This window comes from Rhinopithecus roxellana, chromosome 11 (assembly GCF_007565055.1).
Source record: "Rhinopithecus roxellana isolate Shanxi Qingling chromosome 11, ASM756505v1, whole genome shotgun sequence".
In the NCBI taxonomy this organism is placed as follows: Eukaryota; Metazoa; Chordata; class Mammalia; order Primates; family Cercopithecidae; genus Rhinopithecus; species Rhinopithecus roxellana.
This window is the reverse complement of record NC_044559.1, coordinates 81,033,689-81,056,235: the sequence shown is the minus strand read 5'-3', so window position 1 is coordinate 81,056,235 and position 22,547 is coordinate 81,033,689. Positions and strand designations below refer to the sequence as shown.

The following is a 22,547-nucleotide window of genomic DNA, read 5'->3' as shown; positions in this document are numbered from 1 at the left end:
CTTAACCACTTTTAAGTGTACCGTTCAGTGATATTAAATACATAACATTCTGCAACCATTACTACCATTCATCTCCATAACTCTTTTCATCATGAAAAACTGAAACTCTATACACATTAAATAATAACTCCCCATTTCCCTCTCCCATCAACCCGACACCTACCATTCTACTGTCTATGATTTTGACTACTCTAAATACTTCATAAAATGGAGTCATAATACAGTGTTTATCCTTTTGTGACTTGCTTATTCCACTTAGCATAATGTCCTCCAGGTTGGATCATGTTGTAGCAAACGTCAGGGGTTTCTTCATTTTTAAGGCTGAATAGTATTTATTATATGTATGTGTCACATTTTGCTTGTACCTTCATATGTCAGTGGACACTTGAGTTACTTCTTAATTTTAGCTATTATGAATAAAGTTGCTATGAATATGGGTTTTCAATTCTTTTGGGTATTTACCCGGAATTGTAATTGCTGGATCATATGATAATTCTATTTTAAATTTTTTGAGGAACTGACAAACTATTTTCCACAGTGGCTGGACCATTTACATTCCCACCAACAGTGCATAAGGGTTCCCATTTCTCCACATCCTCACCAACATTTATTTTCTGTTCTTTTTTTTTCAAGTAGCCATCCCATTAGGTGTGAGGTGGTATCTCATTGTAGTTTTGATTTGTAATGATGTTGAGCATCTTTTCATGTGTTTACTGGCCATTTTGTATATCTTTGGAGAAATGTCTGTTTACGTCCTTTGCCCATTTTTAAATTGGTTTGCTTTTTTGTTGTTGAGTTTTAGGAGTTTTCTATATATTTTGGGTATTTTCAGATATATGATGTGCAAAAAATTTTTCTCCGTTACGGTGGGTTGCCTTTTTACTCATTAATACTGTGGTCTTTTCCTTTCTTTTTCTTTTTGGAACCAGCACATGGGCTCTTTGCTGATTCTGTTTGGCCCCAGTGCAGCCCGTTCTGTGCTATGTGTCTGCAGTGCTGAAACCAGGCCTACCTTGCACCATATAGAAGTCCAGGCTGTAGATACCAATGCATGGGTCACATTTGATACCCAAATCTATGTGTTCCTGCGTCTCCAAACCAGTTTCCAGTATCCGAGAAGTTGTTCTTTCTTGATTCACACTCCTGCATCTTTAGACCTTTCTCCAGGGTTTCTTCTGCTTTGGCCCTTTGTGCAGTAGGTAGCAATCTTTTCATTTCTCCTGATGCCAAAGGATCTGACAATGTATTTGGCTTTGGAGAACACAGGGATCTGGCTTATGAGCTGCTTCAACACCTTGGCTGCCGGGGTCAGTCATCTCCAGTCTCCTCCATACAGATGTTGAGACAGAAAAGCGCTCTGTCACTCAGGCTGGAGTGCAGTGGCACAGTCTCGGCTCACTGTAACCTCTGCCTGCCAGGTTCAAGCAATTCTTATTCTTCAGCCTCCCAAGTAGCTGAGATTACAGGTGTGCACCATGCCTGGCTAATTTTTTGTATTTTTAGTAGAGATGGGGTTTCACCTTGTTGGCCAAGCTGGTCTTGAACTCCTGGCCTCAAGTGATCCACCCATTTTGGCCTCCCAAAGTAATGGGATTATGAGTGTGAGCCACTTTGCCTGGCCAGAGTTCTCTTTTTTTACCTTGATCCTGCACCGTGATGGAGAAAAGGAAGAGAAAACTTTTTTTTTTTCTCCGCTTGGGTTTTTTTTTATTTGTTTGTTTTTGTTTTTTGAGATGGAGTTTTACTCTTGTTGCCTAGGCTGGAGTGCATTGGTGCGATCTTGGCTCACTGCAACCTCTGCCTCCTGGGTTCAAGCAATTCTCCTGCCTCAGCCTCCCGAGTAGCTGGGATTACAGGCATGCGCCACCACGCCTGGCTAATTTTGTATTTTTAGTAGAGATGGGGTTTCACCATGTTGGTCAGGCTGGTCTTGAACTCCTGATCTTAGGTGATCTGCCCACCCTGGCCTCCCAAAGTGCTGGGATTACAGGTGTCAGCCACTGTGTCCGGGCTTTTTTTTTTTTTTTTTTTTAAATTCTCCCTTTAAATACAGTATCTTGCTTTATTGCCCAGACTGGTTGTGAACTCCTGGGCTCAACTAGTCCTCCTACCTCAGCCTTCCAGGTAGCTGGGATCATGGGGATACTGTCTTTTGATACACAAACATTTAAAATTTTTATGAAGTCCAGTTTGTCTTTTTGTTTTTGTTCCCTGTATCTTTGGTGTTATATCCAAGAAATCAGTGCCAAATCCATTGTTGTGAAGCTTCTGCCTTATGTTTTCTTCTAAGAGCTTTATATAGCTTTAGGTCTTACATACATTTTTGATCCATTTGGAGTTAATTTTTGTATATTGTGTTAGATAAGGGTCCAACCGCATTCTTTTGCATATGGATATTTAGTTTCCCAGCACCATTTGATGAAAAGATTGTCTTTTTCTGATTGAATGGTCTTGACAACCTTATTAAAAATCATTTGCCCTTATATAAGAGGGCTTATCTGTAAGTGCTATTCTGTTCCATTGGTCTATAAGTCTGTCTTTATGTCAGGACCACATGGTTTTGATTATTGCAGCTTTGTAGTAAGTTTTGAAATCAGTAAGTGTGAGTCCTCCAGCTTTGTTCTTTTTCAAGACTGTTTTGGCTATCTGGACTCCCTTGGGATTCCATATGAATTTGAGGATGGATTTTTCTATTTTTGTAAAACACGTCGTTGGGATTTTAATAGGGATTACATTGAATCTGTAGATCACTTTGGGTAGTATCTTAACAATATTAAGTCTTTCAGTTCATGAACAAGGGATGTGTTTCCATTTATTTATGCCCCTTAATATCTGTCAGCAGTTTTTTTTTTTTTTGAGACGGAGTTTCGCTCTTGTTGCCCAGGCTGGAGTGCAGTGGTGCAATCTCGGCTCATTGCAACCTCCACCTTCCTAGTTAAAGTGATTCTCCTGCCTCAGCCTCCTGAGTAGCTGGGATTACAGGTATGCGCCACCACGCCCAGCTAATTTTTGTATTTTTACTAGAGACGAGGTTTCACCATGTTGGTCAGGCAAGTCACGAACTCTTGACCTCAGGTGAACCATCGGCCTTGGCCTCGCAAAGTGCTGGGGGTGTGAGCCACTGCACCTGGCTGGCCTCAGCAGTGTTTTATAGTTTTCATTTTATAAGTCTTCTACTTGCTTGGTTAAATTAATTATTAATATTTTATTCTTTTTGATGCTATTTTAAATTGACCTGTTTTTGTAATTTCCTTTTTAGATTGTTCATTCTTAGTGTATAAAAGTGTAACTGGAGGCTGGGTGTGGTGGCTCTCACCTGTAATCCCAGCACTTTGGGAGGCCAAGGTGGGCGGATCATGAGATCAGGAGTTGAAGACCAGCCTGGCCAACATAGTGAAACCCTTTCTCTACTAAAAATGTAAAAATTAGCCAGGCATGGTGGCGCACGCCTGTAGTCCCAGCTACTTGGGAGGCTGAGGCAGGAGAATCGCTTGAACCTGGAAGGTGGAGGTTGTGGTGAGCCAAGATCCTGTCACTGTACTCCAGTCTGGGCAACAGATTGAGACTCTGTCTCAAAAAAAAAAAAAAAAAAGAAAGAAAGAAATGTTGCTGGATCTTGCATGTTGACTTTGTATCCAGCTACTTTGCTGAATTCACTTATTAGTTCTAACAGTTTTTGTGCATGTGTGTGTAATTTTAGGGTTTTCTTTTTTCTTTTCTTTTTTTTTTTTTTTGAGATGGAGTCTCGCTCTGTTGCCAGGCTGGAGTACAGTGGTGTGATCTCGGCTTACTGCAACCTCCACCTCCCGGGTTCAAGCGATTCTCCTGCCTCAGCCTCCCAAGTAGCTGGGACTACAGGCGCACGCTACGACGCTCAGCTAATTTTTGTATTTTTAGTAGAGACAGGGTTCCACCATGTTGACCAGGATGGTCTCGATCTCTTGACCCCGTGATCTACCTGCCTCGGCTTCCCAAAGTTCTCGGATTACAGGCGTGAGCCACCGTGCCTGGCTTTTTTTTTTTTTTTTTAAATTAACTATTGGACTTCTGTTTATTATTACTATTATTTTTTGAGACGAAATCTCGCTCTATCGCCCAGGCTGGAGTGCAGTGGTGTGATCTCGGCTCACTGCAACCTCGGCCTCCCGCGTTCAAGCAGTTCTCTGCCTCAACCTCTGGAGTAGCTGGGATAGTAGGTAGGCGCCCACCACCCTGCCCAGCTACTTTTTGTATTTTTAGTAGAGATGGGGTTTCATCATGTTGGCCAGGCTGGTCTTCAACTCCTGACCTCGTGATCCGCCCGCTTCAGCCTCCCAAAGTGTGGGGATTACAGGCATGAACCACTGCACTCGGCCTTATTTTTATTATTGTTTTAGTCAACTTTTAAGTTCTGGGGTACATGTGCAGGATGTGCAGGTTTGTTACATAGGTAAACCTGTGCCCTGGTAGTTTGCTGCACAGATCAACCCATCACCTACCTATTAATTAAGCCCAGCATCCACTAGCTATTCTTCTTGATGCTCTAGCTCCTTGTGCCCCGCTGAATTTTAGAGTTTTCTTTCTTTACTTTTTTTTTTTCTTTCGAGATGGAGTCTTGCTCTGCTGCCCAGGCTGGAGTGCAGTGGCACGATCTTGGCTCATTGCAACCTCTGCCTCCTGGGTTCAAGCAATTCTCCTACCTCAGCCTCCCAAGTAGTTGGGACTGCAGGCATGCACCCATGCCTAGCTAAGTTTTGTAGTTTTTTTAGAGACAGGGTTTCACCATGTTGGCAAGGCTGATCTCAAACTCCTGACCTCAAGTCCCCTTGGGTTCCCGAAGTACTGGGATTATAGGCCTGAGCCACCACACCCGGCTAGGTTTTCTATATAAAAGATCATATAATCTGCAGACAGATAATTTTACTTTTTCCTTTCCTTTTTTTTTTTTTTTTTTTTTTTTGAGATGGAGTCTTGTTCTGTCGCTCAGGCTGGAGTGCAGTGGTGCCATCTCGGCTCCCTGCAACCTCTGCCTCCTGGGTTCAAGCAGTTCTCTGCCTCAGCCTCCCGAGTAGCTGGGATTACATGCACATGCTACCACGCCCAGCTAATTTTTGTATTTTTAGTAGAGATGGGAGTTCATCTTCTTGACCAGGCTGGTCTTGAACTCCTGACCTCGTGATCCATCCGCCTTGGCCTCCCAAAGTTTTAGGATTATAGGCGTGCTCTTGGCTGTCAACCTTTTCCTTTTCAATTTGGAGATACCTTTTCTTTTTCTTTTTTTCTTTTTTTTTGAGATGGAGTCTCACTCTGTTGCCCAGGCTGGAGTGCAGTGGCGTGATCTCTGCTCACTGCAGCCTCCGCCTCCTGGGTTCAAGCGATTCTCCTGCCTCAGCCTCCTGAGTAGCTGGTGATACAGGTATGTGCCACCACACCTGGCTAATTATTTTTTTGTATTTTTAGTAGAGACGGGGTTTCTCATTTTAGCCAGGCTGGTCTCGATCTCCTGACCTCGTGATCCGCCTGCCTCAGCCTCCCAAAATGCTGGGATTACAGGCATAAGCCACCATGCCTGGCCCTTATTTTTCTTTCTTGCCTAATTGCTCTAGCTAGAACTTCCAGTATTATGTCGAATGGAAGTAGTGAAAGTGGGCATTGGGCATCCTTGTCTTGCTCCTGTTCTTTTATTAGTTTGTTTGAGATCCTCCTGCCTCAATTTCCTGAGTAGCTGGGACTATGGACACACTACTACACCCAGCTAATTAAAAAAAAGAATTTTTTTTTTTTTAGAGATGTGATCTCGCTATGTTTCCCATGCTGATCTTGAACTCCTGGCTTCAAGTGATCTTCTCAGCTTCCCACAGTGCTGTGATTACAGGTGTGAGCCACTGTGCTGGCCTTGTTCTTGTTTTTAGAGGAACATTCTTCAGTCTTAGACCATCATTATGTTTGGTGTGGGTTTTTCATACATTGCTTTTATTTTGTTGAGGTAGTTTCACTCTATTCCTAGTTTGTTGAGCGTTTTTATGACTAATGGGTTTTGAATTTTGTCAAATGTTTTTCCTGCATCGATTGCCATGATCCTGTGGTTTCCTTCATTCTATTAATGTGGTATATTACATTGATCAATTTTTACATGTTGAACCATCCCTGTATTCCAGGAATAAATCCCACTTGGTCATGGTGTATAATCCTTGTGCTGCTCAGTTCAATGTGTTGGTATTTTGTTGAGGATTTTTTAATCAGTGTTCATAAGGGATAGTGATCTATAGTTTTCTTATAGTTGCCTTTGTCTGACTTTGGTATCAGAATAATGCTGGCCTCACAAAATGGGTTGGGAAGTGTTTTCTCCTTTACCAGATTTTTTCTAGGAAAAGATTGAGAAGAACTGATATTAGACCTTGAAATGTTTTGTAGAATTCACCTATGAAACTGAGATCTAGGGCTTTTTTTTTTTTTTTTTTTTGATACGGAGTCTCGCGCTGTCGTCCAGGCTGGAGTGCAGTGGCCGGATCTCAGCTCACTGCAAGCTCTGCCTCCCGGGTTCAGGCCATTCTCCTGCCTCAGCCTCCCGAGCAGCTGGGACTACAGGCGCCTGCCACCTCGCCCGGCTAGTTTTTTGTATTTTTTAGTAGAGACGGGGTTTCACCGTGTTAGCCAGGATGGTCTCGATCTCCTGACCTCGTGATCCGCCCGTCTCGGCCTCCCAAAGTGCTGGGATTACAGGCTTGAGCCACCGTGCCCGGCCTAGGGTTTTTCTTTGTCAGGAGATTTTTGGTGAGTGAGTCCATCTCTTTACTGGTTATACCTCCATGTGTCTTCTCTCTTATTTTCTTAGTCCATTTAGCTAGAAGCTTGTCAATTTTATCCTCTTGAAGAACCAACTTTTGATTTCATTGGTTTTTCTCTTCTCTTTTTTTATCTCTGCTCTAGTCTTTATTATTTCTTTCCTTCTGCTGCCTTTGTATTTAGTTAGTTCTTCTGTTTCCAGTTCCTTAAGTTGTAAAGTTAGGGTGTTGATGTGAGATCTTTCTTGCTTTTTTTTTTTTTTTTTTTTTTTTTTTTTTGAGACGGAGTCTCGCTCTGTCGCCCAGGCTGGAGTGCAGTGGCCGGATCACAGCTCACTGCAAGCTCCGCCTCCGAGGTTTACGCCATTCTCCTGCCTCAGCCTTCCGAGTAGCTGGGACTACAGGAGCCCGCCACCTCGCCCGGCTAGTTTTTTGTACTTATTAGTTGAGACGGGGTTTCACCGTGTTAGCCAGGATAGTCTCAACCTCCTGACCTAGTGATCCGCCCTCTCGGCCTCCCAAAGTGCTGGGATTACAGGCGTGAGCCACCGCGCCCAGCCAAGCAGATTTTAAGAATAGGAGAAATGGAATTCTGAAAAACAAGTTTGGCATTTTTACAAGTTAAAACCTGTTAGTGGCTTGGCACAGTGTCTCACATCTGTAATACTAGCACCTTGGGAAGCTGAGGTGGGATGATCACTTGAGCCCAGAAGTTTGAGACCAGCCTGTGCAACACAGTGAGACCCCAATCTCTACCGTCAAAACAAAACAATTCTATTAGTATCTACTCTAAGAAGCTGCCGGAATTGTAATGTCTTACATATCTTTGAACATTTACAAAATTATATTTGTGAAACTTGAGACACTTAAAATTTTACTGTCTGCTTTAGCCGTATCATTTAGTCCTGATTTAATCCCCATCACCAACAATGTGGTCAGAACTTCGCGTTTTTCTTGACAAATGTAGTTAGTGAAAATGTCGTTGATAACCTGAGAACTAAGAGCTCTTGAATGACTTTGTGTATTTCTTTTTATAGACCATTTAATTTGGCAGAGCGGAAAGCTAGCGCCCATTCAATAGTAGAATGTGATCCTGTACGAAAAGAAGTTAGTGTACGAACTGGAGGATTGGCTGACAAGAGCTCAAGGAAAACATATACTTTTGATATGGTAACATATGGTGCAATTTATTGATTATCCACTAATGTAAAATAATTTTAATATACATATTTTACCTGGAAAATGGTGTATACTTAGGAATTTCACTTGTCTCTTTGAATTGTCAGATGGCTTCTAGTGGGCTGAATTATGAATTAATTAACATACGAAAAACAAAATTATTAAAATGAGTAATTTTGAGTTTTTTTTTTTTAATTCTTTTTTTTTGATAGGTGTTTGGAGCATCTACTAAACAGATTGATGTTTACCGAAGTGTTGTTTGTCCAATTCTGGATGAAGTTATTATGGGCTATAATTGCACTATCTTTGCGTAAGTAAAACAGTGTTTTTTCAGATTTATGAAAAAGCTTAAATGCGTGTGTTTTTTTTTGTTTGTTGTTTGCTTTTTGAGACGGAGTTTCACTCTTGTTGCCCTGGCTGGAGTGCAATGGCGCAATCTTGGCTCACTGCAACCTCTGCCTCCTGGGTTCAAGAAATTCTCCTGTCTCAGCCTCCCAAGTAGCTGGGATTACAGGCGCCTGCCACCACGCCTGGCTAATTTTTGTATTTTTAGTAGAGACATGGTTTCACCTTGTTGGCCAGGCTGGTCTCGAACTCCTGACCTCAGGTGATCTGCCTACCTTGGCCTCCCAAAGTGTTGGGATTATAGGCGTTAGCCACTGCGCCTGGCCTGTTTTTTGTTTTTTAGTCTATCACTAAGAGTCATATGGGTGTGTTTCCTTTTGATTTAACACTTGTTAATCTTTACAGGTATGGCCAAACTGGCACTGGAAAAACTTTTACAATGGAAGGTGAAAGGTCACCTAATGAAGAGTATACCTGGGAAGAGGTATTTATTGTTTATAATATACTTTTATCTCTAATGTGGCTGAAATTTAACTGTATAAAACTTGTTTGAGGGCCTCTGTCTTGAAATAGAGAAGATCAAAATACCTATGTCAAAATGAACTTAGGATAAACCACTACTACAGTAAAATTAAAGTGCATGGTATGACTCCTGTTTAAGAAACAGCCTCAATGGAAGAGGAAGGACCAATATATATGGCACAGTTATGTCATAAAAGAGGGGTCTATTTACGACAGAATGGTTGGAGCAGAATATTGTAGAAAAGTTGGAATATGAATGAGGCTCGAAGGCAGGGAGGTCTTTGTCCTGAAGGAATGGGTCTCAGAAAGTTAGCATGGCCAGGGGAAGTATAGTACTTTATTCATGATGATCTTAAGTGTTCAATAAATTAAGATGAATGTATTGTTTAATATTGCAGGAAGCATATACTACATTTTACAAAGATTTCCATGAATTTAAGTGAGTTTAATAACTATGGGAGAGAACCAATACTGGAAGAAAGTTGAAAGAAGAACAAGACAAGTTGAACTAGAGCTGAAGTGTTACAACTTTTTATAAAAAGTTTAGTTTTAAACTTAGTAATGTGTTTAAATTTAAATGAGTTTAATAACTAGTTAATTGGCCTGGTGCAGTGGCTCATGTCTGTAATCCAAGCACTTTGGGAGGCCAAGGCGGGCGGATCACCTGAGGTCAGTAGTTCGAGACCAGCCTGGCCAACATGGTGAAACCCCATCTCTACTAAAAATACAAAAATTAACTGTGTGTGGTGGTGCATGCTTGTAATCCCAGCTACCCGAGGGGCTAAGGCAGGAGATTCACTGGAACCCAGGAGGTAGATGCTGCAGTGAGCTGAGGTGGTGCCACTGCACTCCAGCCTGGGCAACAGAATGAGACTCTGTCTCAAAAAACAACCAAAAAGCTAGTTAATTTTGCAAAAAAAAATTTATCTTATATATTTTTTTAAATTTTAAATTGATGGGGTCCTACTGTGTTCCCCAGGCCAGTCTTGAACTCTTGGGCTTCAGGAGTCCTCCCACCTCAGCCTCCTGAGTAGCTGGGATTAGAGACACATACTACCTTGCCCAGCCAGTTTTCCAAATTATTGAAAGTTGGGTAGAACCTTTTTTCTAGTGGTTACATAATTGAGTCATTAACTTACTTTACATATATGGATAATAAAGTTATGAATTGTAACCGTAGGAGATATGGAATAGGCTTAAGGCATAGTTTCGTTGGGCAGAATTATTGAACTTGGCTTTTTTTTTTTTTTTGAGAAGGAGTCTCGCTCTGTCGCCCAGGCTGAAGTACAGTGGCTCAATCTCGGTTCACTGCAACCTCCACCTCCCGGGTTCAAGTGATTCTCCTGCCTCAGCCCCGAGTAGCTGGGACTACAGGTGCATGCCACCAAGCCCGGCAAATTTTTGTATTTTTATTACAGATGGGGTTTCACCATATTGGCCAGGATGGTCTTGATCTCCTGACCTCGTGATCCACCTGCCTTGGCCTCCCAAAGTGCTGGGATTACAGGCGTGAGCCATCACGCCTGGCTGAACTTGGCTTTTTAAGTAGATAGGTTCCATTGGTTTCTATGTAATGCTCAGGCATGAAGATGGCTAAGAAGTGTGACAGGTTTATGGAGCGTGTGAAGACTACTATTGAACAGATTGTGGTAAATGACTTCTCTAACATTAGCTTAGTTGTTTCTTTTTTTTATTTTAACCTGCTTTGCCATACTTATGTTTAAATATATTATAAAGGAGGCCCATGTATTTTAACTGCCACCGTAAATGGCATTCTTCCTTTATATTAGTCCTTATTATAATTTCAGGATCCCTTGGCTGGTATAATTCCACGTACCCTTCATCAAATTTTTGAGAAACTTACTGATAATGGTACTGAATTTTCAGTCAAAGTGTCTCTGTTGGAGATCTATAATGAAGAGCTTTTTGATCTTCTTAATCCATCATCTGATGTTTCTGAGAGACTACAGATGTTTGATGATCCCCGTAACAAGGTAATTCAGTCTTTGAGAATGAAATGTCTCTGAATTTTAATGTGTGAGGCTTTGAGAAGTCAGAGAGAGAGAGAAAATGTGTGTGTGTGTGTGTTTTAACCAATCTAATGGATGTTCTTTTGGTATTTTGGTCAGAGAGGAGTGATAATTAAAGGTTTGGAAGAAATTACAGTACACAACAAGGATGAAGTCTATCAAATTTTAGAAAAGGGGGCAGCAAAAAGGACAACTGCAGCTACTCTGATGAATGCATACTCTAGGTAAGAAAGCCATAGTCTCTTTCCTAGCCCCATTTTCTTTTAAGAAGAATTAGAAACTTGGAGAAAATCAAATTGGGGTGGGTCAGGGTATGTGAGTCACGTACCTAGATTTTGTGTTATAAGGAGGGGTCGTTGGTAATTGGCTTGAGATTTACAGGGAAGGAACCAATATTGGAAGAATGTTGAAAGGAGAACAAAGATAAGTTGAACCATAGCTGAAGTATTAAACTTTTTTTTTTTTCTTTTTTGAGACCAAGTTTTGCTCTTGTTACCCAGGCTGGAGTGCAGTGGCACAATCTCGACTCACTGCAACCTCTGCCCACCAGGTTCAAGCAATTCTCCTGCCTCAGCCTCCTGAGTAGCTGGGATTACAGGTGCCCACCACTAGCCTAGCTAATTTTTGTATTTTTGGTAGAGATGTGGTTTCACCATGTTGGCCAGGCTGGTCTCGAACTCCTGACCTTAGGTGAACCACCTGCCTTGGCCTCCCAAAGTGCTGAGATTACAGGTGTGAGCCACCGCACCCAGCCTAAACTTTTTTGAAGTAGAAGAATCCTTTTATTCTAGTGACATCATATATGGAAGCCCAGGATAAAATGTGGCTGCTATAGTTGATTTTGGAATGGGACGCTCTGAGGCTTACCTCCTTAGCCTTATGAAGGGGTCCCTAAGGCACTTTTGTGGAGCCCCCTAGTGATGTTAGAATATAGTTTGAAAACCCTTGCATTGGATAAGGATTAGAAGAAGTCAGGTCTTTTAAAATGTAGAAGAAGTCAGGTCTTTTAAAATGGCTTCATTTTAATGTGGGAGACAGATGGTCACTAACACTGGCTTTCATGGGGTGAAAGGGATGATTTTTTTCTCTCTAAATATCTTTTACTGAAATATAAAAATTCCTTTTTAAAAATTGTTTATTTTCCTCTCTCTATTCATTGAAATATAAAATCCCTGTCATAAATTTACGTAAGTTAGGAACTCCTTTTTTCTTGTGAAGACCCCTACAGGACAAATTCCAAATTCTACAAATATAGTTTACTAAAACGTGTGTGTGTGTGTGTGTGTGTGGTCTTTGAAGGAAACATCAGAATGTGATAGAAAAAGCAGCAGATTGGGAATTAGATATTTGTGTGTAGTCTCAGTTTCGCAGTTAATTCAGTATGTGACTTTGGGTAAATAAGTGAATTTATCTGCATATCAGTTTCTCTGAGCTACAAAATTATTGTTAGGATTCAAGTCTTATTTCTTTGCTGGCTTGTAGTTGAAAATTTCTATAAAATGCCATAGCAATTATAGTTGCAACTCTAAAAAAAGTTTGCATTTAAAGAAAAAAGAAAAATATAACATAAAAGTGATTAAGATCATGGAATTTTGGGTGATTTCAAAATTTTAATTAAATTTTCACTTAATGGCTTTCCAATAAAATGGAAATTTTATTCTGTGGTTGATTTATGACTTAATTTCATGTAGAATTTTGAGAACTGAACTGAAGACTAGGTAAAATTTCTTTAGGTACATTTCACTAAAGTATAAAATTTCAATTTTTCCTTTTTTCTTATATGTAGACTTGTATAAAGGTCACTTTTTATGAATGTATGTGACAAAGAGGAGAAGCTAATTCAGTTTTCCCAAATTAGAGCTAGCGTCGATGCTTATTTATATTAATTGCCTGATCTGGATTAGGAATGGTAGAAAAACATGAGATGAATATTATTATTATTATTATTTATTTATTTATTTTTTGAGACGCAGTCTTGCTCTGTCCCCCAGGCTGGAGTGCAGTGGCCGGATCTCAGCTCACTGCAAGCTCCGCCTCCCGGGTTTACGCCATTCTCCTGCCTCAGCCTCCCGAGTAGCTGGGACTATAGGCGCCCGCCACCTTGCCTGGCTAGTTTTTTGTGTATTTTTTAGTAGAGACGGGGTTTCACCGTGTTAGCCAGGATGGTCTCGATCTCCTGACCTCGTGATCCGCCCGTCTCGGCCTCCCAAAGTGCTAGGATTACAGGCTTGAGCCACCGCGCCCGGCCTAGTATTATTATTATTATTTTTTGAGACAAAGTCTCTCTCTGTCCCCCAGGCTAGAGTGAAGTGATGCGATCTCCGCTCACTGCAAGCTCCGCCTCCCGGGTTCATGCCATTCTCCTGCCTCAACCTCCCGAGTAGCTGGGACAACAGGCGCCCACCACCACGCCCAGCTAATTTTTTGTATTTTTTAGTAGAGACGGGGTTTCACTGTGTTAGCCAGGATGGTCTTGATCTCCTGACCTCGTGATCTGCCCACCTTGGCCTCCCAAAATGATTACAGGCGTGAGGCACCACGCCCGGTGGAGATGAATATTATAATTCAGATTTATAGTTTGCATTTATGTTTTTCCTTGTATCTTCCTCCTTTTCTGTAATTTTAAATAATTTAAATAATTTTTATAAAAATGCTACTTGGCTGGGCACGATGGCTCACACCTGTAATCCCAGCACTCTGGGAGGCCAAGGTGGGCGGATCACTTGAGGTCCGGAGTTCGAGACCAGCCTGGCCAGTGTGGTGAAACCCAGTCTCTACTAAAAATACAAAAACTAGCTGGGCGTGGTGGCGTGTGCCTGTAATCCCAGATACTTGGTAGGTTGAGTCAGGAGAACTGCTTGAACCCAGGAGGCAGAAGTTGCAGTGAGCTGAGATCGAGCCATTGCACTCTAGCCTGGGCAATAAGTCTCAAAAAAAAAAAAAAGATACTTAATTTTTTGTTTAAGTAACATGAAAGTACAAAGAAGAAAATTGAAACTTACCAGATTCTCTGTCAACTGTCAATGATATTAACAAACATGATAATGTTCACTAAATGCCATTGGATACAGATAGAATGTCTTTGGTCATCTGTATAATTTTTTTCCCCCTAAGATAAAAGCAGAGTATTTGGTTTTTTTGGTTTGTTTTTTTGCTTGTTTGTTTTTTTTTCCAAGACAATGTCTTACTTTGTCACCCAGGCAAGAGTGCAGTGACTCAGTCATGGCTTACTGCAGCCTTGACCTCCTGGGCTAAAGTGATCCTCCCACCTGAGCCTCTAGGGTAGCTGTAACTGTAGGAGCATACCACCACGCCCAGCTAATTTTGAAATTTTTTTGTAGAGATGGCAGTCCCACTATGTTGCCCAGGCTGGTTTCGAACTCCTGGGTTGAAGTGACCCTCCTACCTTGGCCTCCCGAAGTGTTGGGATTACAGGCATGAGCTACCACCCCTGGCCTGAATATCAGTATTTAGCATAAGGTAGACTTTTGAACATTTTATAATCTAGCAGTGATGATCTTGTAGTGTTTTAGTAATCAGGCTGTTTACTATTTCTGCTGTTAGGGGATAGGAGTCACCTATTTCTGATGACAGTCTCAAAACAGAGAAGTGTACTTGTGCATGTACACAACAGCTGACATGGATGGGGAGGTGGAAGAGTGAACTAATGCCTTGCTTGGTACCATTTGAATTTACGGTAATGACATACTTCAAATGGTTCTTATGAATAGCAGATTGCAAGCCATCTCTTCTTGACATACCAGGCAAATGTTTCGACTCCACCCACATCCAGCTTTCAGAGGTGCCTCAGGATTCTAAGTCTTTTAGAGTTTTTTTTCAGATAGCTTCTTATTGATGCCGCATTTGCAGGCAATAGATAGGAGAAAACAAAATCCTAATCACTGTTCTATCCATCTCCTATCTTCCAGAATATTCTTGATACCTCCTGTCTGATGTTATCTTTCTCTACCCATGTGGATTTAGATCTTCCTTTCCTATTTTCAGTATTTCAGAAGCAGGAAATGCTGTTTTACATTATAATGACTGGGCAACTTGATATTGTTTTCTAGTCGTTCCCACTCAGTTTTCTCTGTTACAATACATATGAAAGAAACTACGATTGATGGAGAAGAGCTTGTTAAAATTGGAAAGTTGAACTTGGTAAGCATCCACCTTAATACTACTGTTTCACTCTTAAACACCTTATCGAGCAGCTTGAAATTTTGCGCTTGAGACAAAGTTTTTGTGGTCACTGGGTGATTAGCTTTGTAGTGGGAGAACAAATTTGTTAATTACAGAAAAATTATTTTGCTGACTATTTAATACATTATGTATACTATAAGAATGAAAGTCTTTGAATCCAAATCCAATAGACTCACTTTTTATTTTTATTTTTGAAATTAAAGGTTGATCTTGCAGGAAGTGAAAACATTGGTCGTTCTGGAGCTGTTGATAAGAGAGCTCGGGAAGCTGGAAACATAAATCAATCCCTGTTGACTTTGGGAAGGGTTATTACTGCCCTTGTAGAAAGAACACCTCATGTTCCTTATCGAGAATCTAAACTAACTAGAATCCTCCAGGATTCTCTTGGAGGGCGTACAAGAACATCTATAATTGCGACAATTTCTCCTGCATCTCTCAATCTTGAGGTAAGCCCTTTGAAAGCAAGCTGCAAGTGTAGAAGCTGTAATTCTTATTTAGCTATTATATATTTTAAAAGTTCATTTACTAGGCTGGGCATAGTGACTCACACCTGTAAACCCAGCACTTTGGAAGTCCGAGGTGGGTGGATCATTGAGCTGAGGAGTTTGAGACCAGCCTGGGCAACCTGCCGAAACCCTGTCTCTACCAAAAATACAAAAAATTAGGTGGGTTTGGTGGTGCACACCTGTGGTCCCACCTACTTATGGGGCTGAGGTGGGAGAATCATTTAAGCCTGGGAGGCGGAAGTTGTACTGAACTGAGATCATGCCACTATACTCCAGCCTAGGTGGCAGAGGGAGGACCCCATCTCAAAAAAAAAAAAAAAAACAACATATATATATATATATATATATATATATATATATATATATATATATATTTTGCAACCTCCACCTCCCGGGTTCAAGTGATTTTCCTGCCTCAGCCTCCCAAGTAGCTGGGATTACAGGCACCTGCCACCACACCCAGCTGATTTTTGTATTTTTAGTAGAGACGTGGTTTCACCTTTTTGACCAGGCTGGTCTCAAACTCCTGACCTCAGGTGATCCACCCGCCTTTGTCTCGCAAAGTTCTGGGATTACAGGCGTATGCCACCGCGCCCGGCCTAGCTTCATTCATTCTATGCTATAATGTAAAACAATCTAGACATTGCATATGAACATATACAGGAAGACACTCCTGAAGAAGTTATCTTTTTCCTTCCTGGCAAGAGTTTTTAACCTTAAAAAGCCAGTTTCTTTTTTTTTTTTTTTTGAGATGGAGTCTTGCTCTGTCGCCCGAGCTGGAGTGCAGTGGCCGGATCTCAGCTCACTGCAAGCTCCGCCTCCCGGGTTTACGCCATTCTCCTGCCTCAGCCTCCGGAGTAGCTGGGACTACAGGCGCCCGCCACCTCGCCCGGCTAGTTTTTTGTATTTTTAGTAGAGACGGGGTTTCACCGTGTTAGCCAGGATGGTCTTGATCTCCTGACCTCGTGATCCGCCCGTCTCGGCCTCCCAAAGTGCTGGGATTACAGGCTTGAGCCACCGCGCCCGGCCAAAACAAAGCCAGTTTCTTAATGGCTTTTTCCACACAGTCTTCAAGGAAAATTGCTGTGGTCATTAGCAGTGGGTGGTGTATGGAGATTTAATTGAGGATTTAGGAGCAGGTAAAGTGAGTGCTCGCTAGTGTGATAAGGCTGCTTAGAGAACACTGAAGATGACGTTGGATGTGTGAGAACAGAGAGAAAAACCAAGAGAAATAACAAAGATGGTAAAATGTAGTCTTATTTTATTGCTATCATCTGCCTTAAGTGGAAATTTTATTTATTTGTTTGTTTATTTATTTATTTTTAGAAGTAGAGTCTCATACTGTTGCCAAAGTTGCAGTACAGTAGCATGATCATGGCTCACTGCAACTTAAATTCCTGGACTCAAGCAATTCCCCCAGCCACAGCCTCCTGAGTAGCTAGTACTACAAGTGTGAGCCACCAGGCCTGGCTAAGTTTTGTTTTGTTTTGTTTTGTTTTAAATAAGAGACGGAGGTCTCACTATGTTTCCTAGGCTGGTCTTGAACTCCTGGGCTCAAGGGATCCTCCTACCTCAGCCTCCCGAAGTGCTGCGATTATAGGCATGAGCCACTTCGCTTGACCTAAATGGATTTTTAAAAGCTTTTTTAGGCCGGGCACGGTGGCTTACACCTGTAATCCCAGCACTTTGGGAGGCTGAGGTGAGTGGATCATCTTAGCTCAGGAGTTCAAGACCAGCCTGAGCAACATGGTGAAACCCCATCTCTACTAAAAAATACAAAAAATTAGCTGGGCGTGGTGGTGCACGCCTGTAATCCCAGCTACTCAGGAGGCTGAGGCAGGAGAGTTGCTTGAACCCAGGAAGTGGGGGTTGCAGCGAGCTGAGATTGCGCCACTGCACTCAAGCCTGGGTGACAGAGCGAGACTTTGTCTCAAAAAAACAAAAAAGCTTTTTTAAGGTCTCCAACTTCCCCTTCATTAAAAAAAAATCTTTATTGAGATTTAATTCACATATCATAAAATTCACCGATTTAAAGTATATTAATTTAATAATTTTAGTATATTAGCAGAGCTGTCCAGCTGTCACCAAAATCTAAGTTTTGAACATTTTCGTAACCCCAGAAAGAAGGCCTGTACCCATTGAAATTACTTTTCCATTTGCCCCACTCCCAGCTCTAGGACACTACTGCTTTTTGCATCTATGGATTTGCCTATTCTGGATATTTCATACAAATGGAATTATGTAATATGTAGTTTTTTTGTGACTGGCTTCTTTCACTTAGCATAATGTTTTCAAGGTTCATCTGTGTTGTAGCAGCAATACTTTATTCATTTTAATGGGTGAATAATATTCTATAGTATGGAGTGCAGTAGTATGGTCTTGGCTCACTGCAACCTTTGCCTCACTGCAACCTTTGCCTCCCGGGTTCAAGTGATTCTCCTGCCTCACCCTCCCGAGTAGCTGGGATTACAGGCGCCTGCCACCACGCCTGGCTACTTTTTGTATTTTTAGTAGAGACAGGGTTTCACCATGTTGGCCAGGCTGGTCTCGAACTCTTGACTTCATGATCCACCTGCCTTGGCCTTTCAAAGTGCTGGGATTACAGGCGTGAACCACTGTGCCCGGCTGATATAGGACATTTTGTTTATTCATCAGTTGGTAGATTCATTGAGGTTTGCGTTTTTTTTTGTTTTTGTTTTTTTGTTTGAGACAAACAAACCTGTTGCCTAGGCTGGAGTGCAATGGCACAGTTACTGCAATCTCAACCTCCTGGGCTTAAGTGATCCTCCCACCTCAGACTCCCAAGTAGGTGGGACTATAGGCACATGCTACCATGCCCAACTAATATTTATCTATTTATTGTAGAAACAGGGTCTCCCTATGTTGCTAAGGCTTGTCTCGAACTCCTGGACTCAAGTGACCCTCATGCCTTGGCCTCCAAAGTGCTGGGATTACAAATGTGAGCCATCATTGAGTTTAAGAATAGTCTAAAGGAAATTATCCTAAGGGTCAAGACTATGAAAATTGAAGAGAAGGGAAAAAAGGATTGAACAACTTCCTTTTTAAAGGTTGGGCATAGTAGTCTTAATGACTAGATTTTAAAATTAGATACAACTATAAAATATTACTTGTAAGTTATTATATAACATATTTTAGATAACAGAACTACATTATTCTCACAATATCTTCACTAATTGACCTTTCCTTTCTGTGACAGGAAACGCTAAGTACATTGGAATATGCTCATAGAGCAAAGAACATATTGAATAAGCCTGAAGTGAATCAGAAACTCACCAAAAAAGCTCTTATTAAGGTAACTGTGAATTTTTGTAGCGTAATGTAATCTTGCTTGACAAATGTGAAAATAAGAAACTTAAGTGGGAGATAATTGTTAAACAACATTTGTAAATTGCCCATGGAAGGCTTTTTATATAGTGATTTAAACTAAATATCTTACATGTTAACATATTTTTTTTCTAATGCTAATATGTTGACTTTACCAACTTTATCAACTGAGTTGGTACTCTTAACAAAATTTTCATTTATTTACATTTACAAAATTTATTTATTTGCATTTTTGAGGTATAATTTACATGCCATAACATCCACCCCTAATGTAAGCATACGATTCAATGATTTATAGTGCATTTACAGAGTTGTGGAATATAACCACGATCTAGTTTTAGAAAATTTGTATCACTATCCAGTTTCCTTTGCTCCTTTACAATCATGTGGCCACTGAACTGCTTTCTGTCTATAGATTTGCCTTTTCTGGACATTTCCTATAAATGGAATCAAGTAATATTTGGTCTTTTGCATCCAGTTTCTTTTGCCTAGCATAACATTTGGGGTTCCATTTATAACATGTATCAGTAGTTTATTTCTTTTTATTGCTGAATAGTATTCAATTATATGCTGATAATATGATATTTGGAGCATTTCCAATAATGCCATTGTGAACATTTCTGTACAAGTCTTTTGTGTTGATGTGTTTTCATTTCTCTTGGGTAGATATCTAGGGATTTAATTTCTGGGTTGTATAGTAAGTTTATGCTCTAAGAAACTTTTCCAAGTAGCTCTACCACTTTGTATTTCCTACAGCAGTTTATGAGGTCTGCAATTTCTCCACCTCCTTTTCAACACTTGTTTTGTTTTTGTTTTCTTTTTTTTTTTGAGATGAAGTCTCGCTCTTTCGCCCAGGCTAGAGTGCAGTGGCACAATCTTGACTCACTGCAACCTCTGCCTCCCAGATTCAAGCGATTCTTCGACCTCAGTCTCCGGAGTAGCTGGGACTACAGGTGTGCACCACCACGCCCAGCTCATTTTTGTACTTTTAGTAGAGATGGGGTTTCACCATGTTGCCCAGGCTGGTCTTGAACTCTTGACCTTGTGATCCGCCTGCCTCAGCCTCCCAAAGTGCTGGGATCACAGGCGTGAGCCAATACACCTGGCTCCAGTATGGTTTTAATTAGCATTTCCCTAATGACTAATGATGTTGAACGTCTTTTCTTGTGCTTATTATCTATTTGTTTATCTTTTTTGGTGAAATGTCTATTCAAGTGCTTTCCCCAATTTTAATTTGTTTGTCTTCTTATTAAGTTGTAAGGAGTTCATGTAGTCTAAATGCAAGCCCTTAATGAGATATGATTTGCAAATATTTCCTCCCAGTCTGGCTTTACTTTTTCCTTTCCTTGGTGGGTTTTTTTTTTAAATAAAGTTTTTATTATTGAGATAATTATAGATTCACATGCAGTTATAAGAAATAATACAGAGAAAACAGGCCAGGCACAATGGCTCATGTCTGTAATCCCAGCACTTTGGGAGACCGAGGTAGGCGGATTGTTTTAGATCAGGAGTTCGAGACCAGCCTGGCCAACAGAGTGAAACCCTTATCTCTACTAAAAATACAAATATTAGCTGGGTGTAGTGGCACGTGCCTGTAATCCCAGTTACTCAGGAGGCTAAGACAGGAGAATTGCTTGAACCCAGGAGACAGAGGTTGCAGTAAGCTGAGATCGCGCCACTGCACTCCAGCCTGGAAGACAGAGTGAGGCTCTGTCTCAAAAAAAAAAAAAGAAGTAATAATACAGAGAAATCCTTTGTACATTTTCTTGAACTATAGAATATTACCACGGGGATATTGATATTAATAACAATCCACGGATCTTTCCCAATTTTCCTTACGTGTGTGTGTATGTGTATTTAAGTCTAGAAAGTTTTGTCACATGTATAGGTTCGTGTATTCACTACCACAATCAAGATACTGAACAGTTCCATCACTACAAGGACCTCTCATATTGCCCTTTTGTTACCACTTTTCTTCCCACCATCTCCCTCCTTTCCTGGTACCCAATAATCTGTCCTCTATCATTTCAAGACTGTTATTGATTGGAATCATATATTATGTAAAGGTCTGAGATTGCCTTATTTATTTATGTATTTATTTATTTAGAGAGTGAGTCTCACTCTGTTGCCCAGGCTGGAGTGCAGTGGTGCGATCTCAGCTCACAGCAACCTCTGCCTCCCGGGTTCAAGCGATTCTCCTGCCTCACTCTCCCAAGTAGCTGGGATTACAGGTGTTTGCCACCGTGTCCAGATAATTTTCTGTACTTTTAGTAGAGACGGGGTTTCACCATGTTCGCCAGGCTGGTCTCAAACTCTTGACCTTGTGATCCACCCACCTGGGCCTCCCAAAGTGCTGGGATTATAGGCGTGAGCCACCGCACCCAGCACATCTTTCTTTTTTAGTACTAAGTAGTAGTCCATGGTGAGTATGTACCATACATACAGTTTTTGTAACTATTCACTTATTGAATGACATATGAGCTGATTTCAGTTTTTTTGCTATTACAAACAAAACTGCTATTGACATTCATTTATAGGTATTTATGTAAACATAAATTTTTATTTCTCTTGGATAATTGCCCAAGAGTGCAATTGCTGGGTTGTATAATAATTGAATGTTTATTATTTTAGGGAACTGCCTGTTTTTCAAATTGACTATATCATTTTACAGTGTATGAGTGATCTAGTTTCTTCACATCCTCACCAGCATTTGGTGTTGTAACTTTTTAATTTTAGTCATTCTGATAGGTGTGGTAGGTGATAGATATCTCATCGTGGTTTTTAACTTGAATTTTTCTAAAGGCTAATGATGTTGAGCATCTTTTTAATGTGCTTATTTGATGTTTATATATTTATATATATAGCATATACATATATTGCATATTTATATGTATATAACATACACATGTATATGTAACATATACATGTGTGTATATATTTATTTCCTCTTATAATTTATTTGTGGAAATACCTGTATGTTTGTCCTGTAGAGTTTTACCATAGTATCTTTTGACGTGTTCCTCTGTTCTTCGTATTTTCTGTAAATTGGTAGCTGAATCTTGAGGCTTAATTAAATTCAAATTTTGTCTTATTTATTTTTGGCAAAACTAATTCAAAAGCAGTAGTGTCTTCTTCCATTTAGAAGTATACAGTGTCTGGTTTTCTTTTTTTTTTTTTTTTTTTTTGAGATGGAGTCTCACTCTGTTGCCCAGGCTGGAGTGCAGTAGCACCATCTCGGCTCACTGCAAGCTCTGCCTCCCAGGTTCACGCCATTCTCCTGCCTCAGCCTCCCCAGTAGCTGGGACTACAGGCGCCTGCCACCACGCCCGGCTAAATTTTTGTATTTTAGTAGAGACGGGGTTTCACCGTGTTAGCCGGGATGGTCTGGATCTCCTGACCTTGTGATCCGCCCGCCTCGGCCTCCCAAAGTGCTGGGATTACAGGCGTGAGCCACTGCGCCTGGCCGGTTCTTTGTCTTTTTTATGGGCAATGACAATATTCAGTGACTTGGTCAATAGTTTTCTAAGGTTGCAAGATGGTAATATTTGAATTAAATTATTCTTTCTTAATTGATTGCTGAACCTCAGGTTGAATATCCCTTATCTGAAATGCATGGGACCAGAAGTGTTTTGGATTTCAGATATTTTGGATTT

The 22,547-nt window shown here is 40.8% G+C and overlaps 1 protein-coding gene across 1 annotated transcript in view; it reads left to right on the top strand.

Moving 5' to 3' along the window:
• KIF11 (kinesin family member 11) overlaps positions 1 to 22,547 on the top strand; it is a 64,267-nt gene that overhangs the window by 2,536 nt on the left and 39,184 nt on the right. Inside the window, exons 2-9 of the mRNA XM_010381324.2 lie at positions 7,802 to 7,934; positions 8,156 to 8,253; positions 8,694 to 8,772; positions 10,619 to 10,804; positions 10,940 to 11,064; positions 14,911 to 15,001; positions 15,247 to 15,489; positions 18,767 to 18,862. Coding sequence (XP_010379626.1) covers positions 7,802 to 7,934; positions 8,156 to 8,253; positions 8,694 to 8,772; positions 10,619 to 10,804; positions 10,940 to 11,064; positions 14,911 to 15,001; positions 15,247 to 15,489; positions 18,767 to 18,862 — 1,051 coding nt within the window. The remainder of the gene's footprint in view (positions 1 to 7,801; positions 7,935 to 8,155; positions 8,254 to 8,693; positions 8,773 to 10,618; positions 10,805 to 10,939; positions 11,065 to 14,910; positions 15,002 to 15,246; positions 15,490 to 18,766; positions 18,863 to 22,547) is intronic.